This window comes from Vipera ursinii (genome assembly GCF_947247035.1).
Source record: "Vipera ursinii genome assembly, chromosome: 16".
In the NCBI taxonomy this organism is placed as follows: domain Eukaryota; kingdom Metazoa; phylum Chordata; class Lepidosauria; order Squamata; family Viperidae; genus Vipera; species Vipera ursinii.
The window spans coordinates 5,480,077-5,487,327 of record NC_139529.1 but is presented as its reverse complement, the minus strand read 5'-3'; the positions used below and the strand labels follow the sequence as shown (position 1 = coordinate 5,487,327).

The window sequence follows — 7,251 nt, the reverse complement described above, 5'->3', positions numbered from 1 at the left end:
ATGATGTTCCCTAGTTGGATCATAAAATGTCTGCAAGAAAACAGCCGAGATCAGAGAGAACCAAGGACCCCACATTCCTCCACCTCTTCCTCTCTGCAAACTTCACTCCTTTCTTCCACTGATGATGTTCCCTAGTTGGATAATGAAATGTCTGCGAGAAAATCACAAGCTCAGAGACAACCAAGGACCCCACAGTCATTGCTCTTCTCCTCCTTCTCCTTCTCCTCCTCTTTGCAAACCCCACTCTCTTCTAGCACAGATGATGTTACCTAGTTTGGCTAATGAACGTCTGCAAGAAAACAACCAAGCTCAGAGAGATGCAAGGACTCTTCAGATTATTGATTTTCAGTCTAGTGCTCAAGATAATATTATTTGGAGTTATTTAGAGAGAGGAACCAACTTTTTAGAGAAGAGGGTTTGGGCTAATAGTTCTTGATCCAGCGTTGCCAGCTGGACTATTAGCCCAAACCCTCTTCTCTAAAAAGTTGGTTCCTCTCTCTAAATAACCCCAAATAATATTATCTTGAGCACTAGACTGAAAATCAAATGCTGAGAGAAACCAAATGAGACCAAGTCACATCCGGTGAGACCCACAGTCTTGAGAAGAGAGACTGTCCAGCGAGAAGACCCTGATACCACCCATTCTCATGGCAAGCTCTGTTCTAGATCATCCTTCTAGACCAGGGGGCTCTTCAAACTTGGCCCTTTTATGACTTGCGGACTTCAACTCCCAGAATTCCTCAGAGGAATTCTGGGAGTTGAAGTCCGCAAGTCATAAAAGGGCCAAGTTTGAAGACCCCTGTTCTAGATCATGTTCTACTGACGTTCTAACGATAATCCTGAGGACATCTCGGGTCGAGAATTTCAAGCCAGGAAAATGTAATGCAGATGACCTGCCTCTAGTAGCATAAGGAACTCTTGAACCCTTTTATTTATTTATTTATTTATTAAGGCAAGAAACGTCTGGAAATCCAAGCCAGTTTCTAAGCTCCCACCCCAAAAGTAGCAGATGACAATTGGAAAAGCCAGATGTTCCACTCTTATAATAATTCATATTATTCCGATGTTAAGGTGTCGATTTTGATCAGTGGGTTTTCATGCAATGAAGACGTTCCTACGGCCAATTAAGACAGACAGTTGGCAAAAGCATGGAGTTCCAAATTTAATCCGGATTCTAAAATCAGCACGGAAAAAAAACCTGAATTCTCTTTCCACATCCTAGACTGACTTTGTATTCAGGGGAACAATTCTGTTACCCAACTCTATCCCTCTATCCTAAATCTTTGCAACCCCCCCCCCCATCACAAAAGTCTTGTTAGGGTACCAACCCTTGAAATAACAAGCAAGGAAAATTGAAACTTGAAGATGCAAACAACTTGTATTGTTAGAAGAGGGGAAATTTGCAACAAACCTGTTTTTGACTGGAGTCCCAGCTCCAGACATTCCCCCTTTAAATTTACAGCACTTTAATACAATATTTACTTTCTCCCACCCCGATTCTTAGCTTGGGTTTGGTTTCATTTGGCCTCGCTTTTTTCAACAACGCCACAAACCCCTGTACAGATAAAAATCTTAAAACAGTTAAAATTCGACGCCTGATTTTTCTTTTCTTTTTTTTGTACAATAGTTTACAAATTGCAGCCGAGGAAATCTATGGTTTACATTCTGTATACACACCGCTTTCTGCTCAGAATACGGCACTGGGAAAAATTCTTGACGTTCTTCTTTCATGTTTTTCTATCGGGGAAGGAATCCAGGTTGAAGCCAGATGGGAAAATAAAGAGCCACGTTTAACTTTTTAAATAAGGGAGGTTACTCGCTTGGAAGGATGCCTCGGTCCCTTTTCTCACAAACAAAAGAGAACGAAAGAGTTAGGCAAAACTTTGGTCACTGTTCTTCTATCTGAATCCGTCAATCATTTTAAAGAGGAAAACCCGGGCTGAGAAACATTTATTATTATTATTATTCTTTACCCAAACCGCTGGTCCTGTTGTTGTGGATCGCGTTTCCAATAAGCGCTTAAAAAAATTCAGCTCCGGCGTCCGCCTGAGTAGCAATGAGATGACGTCTGAGTGACATCTCCCACGCTTCCGTACAAAAATATATTATTCAAGCAGCTGCTTCTTTTTTAAAAAAAAATACAAGCAAATACCCACACTGGCCTCAGAAAGGCTGAGCTGGCTCCCATCCGTGCTTCTCATTTGACTCGCCTCTGTCGTTGCCCGGCGTTGTTGTTGTTGTTTTTTCTGGCTGAACAATCAACACGAAGCTAGGTCAACTCGGGAGAAAGAAAACATCTCGTTCCTTCTGCATGAATCGCCGGAACCATCCAGCCTTCTCCCAAAGCGCTGATCTGTTGGAGTTAGAAAGCTTGCAAGCCCTGGATTTGTCACGCTTTGTAGTTGTGCATGGGCGTGGTCAACGTCAACTGCCCATTGGGTGCCACCTCGTTGCCGTCATCTTCTAGCAAGCCGGAAATGTCCGCGTTGGGGATGCTGTCGTGGTAACTGCTGAAGCTAATGTTGTCCTCCTTCAGTTCGATGGTCCAAAAAGGCGCGTTCAGCTTCCGGTTCTGATATTCCCGGTACATGTAGACGGCTGCTACAAAGCCCATCAGCAGCACCACCAGGATGATGATCACGGTGAGGATAATGATGTTGAACTGGGCCCAAGAGACCTCCCCCAACGTCAAGGTGCTGTTCTCGGAAGATGGACTTGGGAAAGCCGTCTCGGCCGGGGTCTGCCCCGACGTGCTGTTCAAGACCACCGTAGGTGAGATGGTTGATGTGCTGACGTTGGGAGCTGTAGGCGTGAGCCTGGGGGCTGGAGTATATTCTACATTTTTTTCAAGACAAAAAGTGAACGGTTATTAGGCTAGGCAGATAACCAGGCATTCAGCTCAGCCGTTCAATGGAGAATAGCAATTCAAATTCGGGGATTGGCCCAAAGGTGCTTTTTCAGGAGGCAACTGAACTTTCATGTTTTTTCCTTGAAGACGTTTCCCTTCTCATCCAAAAAGCTTCTTCAGCTCCTAGATGGTGGGGAATGGAAGGATTTATATCCGCTGGTCATTTGCATTCTTTGAGAGAGTCGTTGAGGCCACTTGGAGGATTACCTGTGTCCTCAGGGTCACCTGAGCGGTGCAAATGGCTGTGGAGTCTTCTTGGCTGCAGGATGTTTTGTGCCCTGTATGTGGAGAAAGTGCCACACCCATTTGCACCACTCAGGTGACCCTGAAGGCACAGATAAACCACCAAGTGGCCTCAAGGACTGTCTAAAAGAAGGCAAACGACCAGCTTTCTGCAAGGAGTATAAATCCTTCCGTTTCCCACCATCCAGTCAGAGCTGAAGAAGCTTCTTGGATGAGAAGCGAAACGTCTTCAAAGGAAAGGCAAGAAAGTCCAGTTACCTCCTGAAAAAGCAACTTTGGGACAACGGTGACCTGGAGGACTGAGAACCTCCATAGACATTCAAGGACTGGGTTCACAAATCATGTTAAGGTAGAACACGGTTTTGTCTAAGCCCCTCTTTTGTTTAGAATCACACCCTTGTTGCTTATTCAACAAAACCGTCCAACTCCAAGCAGGCGGTCCTCGGCCTGCGACTACAAAGGGGGACCAGAATTCCCATTGGTAAGCGAGGGGTGTGTGGTTAAAGGAGCCAAGTTCCCCTTTTACAACCTTTCTTTCCACGGCTGTTAAGTGAATCCAGGCGTCTGAATTTTGATCCCACGACTTTGGGCCTGCTGGGATGGTCGTAAGTGCAAGGATTAGTTGTTAAGTCGCTTTTTTTCCCTGGGTTGTTGTATTTTATTTATTTATTTTTATTTTTATTCCATTTATATCCTGCCCTTCTCCGAAGACTCAGGGCAGCTTACAAGCTTAGCAATAGCCTTCATTCTATGTCTATGCCTGCTTATTAGGGCTTTCACACACACCCCGCAAGCGGCATTATTACAAAGTCAGCTTAATTGCCCCCAACAATCCGGGTCCTCATTTTACCTACCTCGGAAGGATGGAAGGCTGAGTCAACCTTGAGCCTGGTGGGACTCGAACCTGCACTCATTGCAGGCAGCTGGTGTTACTTTAAGGAGGCATTAGCCCACTGCTCCACCAAGGCTCTTAGCTTTGAATGATGGCCAAACGAGTAGTCGTAAGCCGAGGACCTGCCTGTAGTTATTTAAGCCCGCTACTAGAATGTGCGAACTCAACGGGAGAAAGAAAAGAAAACCAACTTACCTTCCTTGGTACAGTTCCCTCCTTCCAACAGTCTGACGTATCCTTCTTGACACTTCTCGCAATGAGGCCCAGTTGTGTGGTGGAGGCAACCGAGGCACTCCCCCGTATCTGCCCGGCAGACTCTCGGCGAAAGGGCTGGGTCCACGTTCCCATTGCACTGGCATTTGAGGCAGACGCTGTCCGAGCTGTAGTAGCCTTTGTCACATTCGTTGCAGAGAGTGCCGACGTAGCCAGGACGGCACTTGTCACAGGTCGGGCTCTGCTGACCAGGCTCTGATCGGGGAATAGGATGTTAGTTAGTGCGACAGCTACAGGAGAGCTCTCCATGCTGGTTGGAATGGAAGAAGAAGGAAGGAAGGAAGGAAGGAAGGAAGGAAGGAAGGAAGGAAGGAAGGAAGGAAGGAAGGAAGGAAGGAAAAAGGAAGGAAGAATGGAGGAGGAAGAAGAATGGAAGAAAGAATGGAGGAAGAATGGAGGAAAAAAGTGGAGGAGGAGGAAGAGGAGGAATGGAGGGGAAAAGAAGGAAGAATGGAGGAAGAATGGAGGAGGAGGAATGGGTAAAGAAAGGAGGAAGAGGAGGAGGAGAGAACTGAGGAAAAAAGAAGGAAGAATGGAGAGAGAATGAAGGAAGAATGGAAGAAGAAAGGAGGAGAAATGGAGAGAGAACAAAGGAAGAATGGAAGAAGAAAGGAGGAGGAATGGAGAGAGAATGAAGGAAGAATGGAAGAAGGAAGGAGGAGGAATGGAGAGAGAATGAAGGAAGAATGGAAGAAGAAAGGAGGAGGAATGGAGAGAGAATGAAGGAAGAATGGAAGAAGAAAGGAGGAGGAATGGAGAGAGAATGAAGGAAGAATGGAAGAAGGAAGGAGGAGGAATGGAGAGAGAATGAAGGAAGAATGGAAGAAGAAGGAGGAATGGAGAGAGAATGAAGGAGGAATGGAAGAAGAAAGGAGGAATGGAGAGAGAATGAAGGAAGAATGGAAGAAGAAAGGAGGAATGGAGAGAGAATGAAGGAAGAATGGAAGAAGGAAGGAGGAAGAATGGAGAGAGAATGAAGGAAGAATGGAAGAAGAAAGGAGGAGGAATGGAGAGAGAACGAAGGAAGAATGGAAGAAGGAAGGAGGAGGAATGGAGAGAGAATGAAGGAAGAATGGAAGAAGAAAGGAGGAGGAATGGAGAGAGAAGGAAGGAAGAATGGAAGAAGGAAGGAGGAGGAATGGAGAGAGAATGAAGGAAGAATGGAAGAAGAAGGAGGAATGGAGAGAGAATGAAGGAGGAATGGAAGAAGAAAGGAGGAATGGAGAGAGAATGAAGGAAGAATGGAAGAAGAAAGGAGGAATGGAGAGAGAATGAAGGAAGAATGGAAGAAGAAAGGAGGAAGAATGGAGAGAGAATGAAGGAAGAATGATAGAAGAAAGGAGGAGGAGGAGAAATGGAGAGAGAATGAAGGAAGAATGGAAGAAGAAAGAAGGAAGAATGGAGAGAGAATGGAAAAATGGAAGAAGAAGGAAGAATGGAGAGAGAATGAAGGAAGAATGGAAGAAGAAAGAAGGAAAAATGGAGAGAGAATGAAGGTAGAATGGAGTCAACCAAAAGCTCCAAGGCCAGATGGACAACTGACAAGAGATGGATCCTAAGAAGGTCTCTCTGGACCAAAAACTTTGCGATCCTGCTGGATCTCAGCCACTCAACGGTGGCTGATCCTTCTCCACACAGCTGAGCTGGCCAGCCAGAAGAGGGAGATCTTTCTCCATCCAGGCTGAACCGCCCGATTGGTCAACTGCAAGCAGAGCAAATGACCGGCAGAGGGAGATGAAGATCCAGCCATCGCACAAGACAAACACGGCCTATCGCGGCGTTGTTGAGGCTACCGACGACCGTTCTGTCCGCAGAGCGGACACGGTAAACTTCTCCAGAAAAACTGACTCTCCTAGTAAGTTCTACAAACTCAAACTAGATCAGCCTCAAAGCCCATCCTGGCCAGCACAGATCCCCCACAGCTTCTCGCCAGGTTGCCCACCCAGACAAGGAGGAGAAGACCTCTTTTCGAGCCCAACGCCCTTCAACCTTTTAAGAAAAAAGCCCCTTACTTATTTGACAGCTGCCGCTGGAAAATTCCGTGGAGCAAGGGCAACGGAGACATTCGTGGAGCTGGGAGCCGTTGCGATAAAATTGCCCTTTGCAATTCTCGCAGTAAGTGCCTTCGCTGTTTCCATGACAATTAAGGCAAGCGCCTACGTGCAAAAAAGGAGAAAAAACAACAACAAAATCTAACAGAAATGATGTAGCAGTTTGGAGGCGAAGGGACATTCCATGGAAGGAAGCTGAAATTATCTGCCTTTGAACTCTTTCTTTTTCCAGAGTCACCGAGCTGGAAGGGGGACCTTGGAGGTCTTCTAGTCCAACCACTGGCTCATGCAGGAAACCCCGTACCATTTCAGACAGACGTTTCTTTCAAACTCTTCTTAAAAAAACCGCCAGTGTTGGAGCACCCAACATCTTCTGGAGGCAAGCTGTTCCACTGGTTAAATTAATGGTTTTTTTTTTATTATTGTGATTTGGGTTGAGGTTCCTCAGGCTAAGTAAGCTCTCCTGGTCACTTCTTCTGGCCCAGTCTAAGCTGCTTTAGGTTCCATCAGAGAATGGTGAGATGGACCTCTGATGACCAAAGGAAGGACAGTCCTGCCTTGAGCTGAGCCTTCTCCTCCTGTATGATCTGAGCTAGATTTTCCCATCCAGTCGTTCCTCTTGGAAAACCCTTCCCCTTATGAGGCACCCCAACACACACACACACACACAAAACAGCCCCACAGCACCCCCCATTTTACCTGTCAAAGGATCACACTGCAAAGAATGATTGTTGCACTGGCACGGCTGGCAGGTGGTCCCGTTGAACTTGGAAAACCCTTCCTGGCATTGGGCGCATTTGATCCCTGTGGCTCCAGCTTTGCACTGGCATCTTCCAAGGCTGTTTGGAAGACAAAGAAACAGAGATCACACTCACAGGCGTTCT

General features: G+C 46.3%; 1 protein-coding gene across 1 annotated transcript in view; it reads right to left on the bottom strand.

Moving 5' to 3' along the window:
* Positions 1-1,359: 1,359 nt before the first annotated feature.
* The window catches only part of MEGF9 (multiple EGF like domains 9), a gene marked incomplete at its 5' end in the record, with an annotated part of 19,785 nt that continues 13,893 nt past the window's right edge, over positions 1,360-7,251 (bottom strand). Inside the window, 4 exons of the mRNA XM_083374872.1 lie at positions 1,360-2,835; positions 4,239-4,511; positions 6,329-6,472; positions 7,067-7,206. Of these exons, the coding sequence (XP_083230998.1) occupies positions 2,390-2,835; positions 4,239-4,511; positions 6,329-6,472; positions 7,067-7,206 (1,003 nt within the window). The 3' untranslated portion in view covers positions 1,360-2,389. The remainder of the gene's footprint in view (positions 2,836-4,238; positions 4,512-6,328; positions 6,473-7,066; positions 7,207-7,251) is intronic.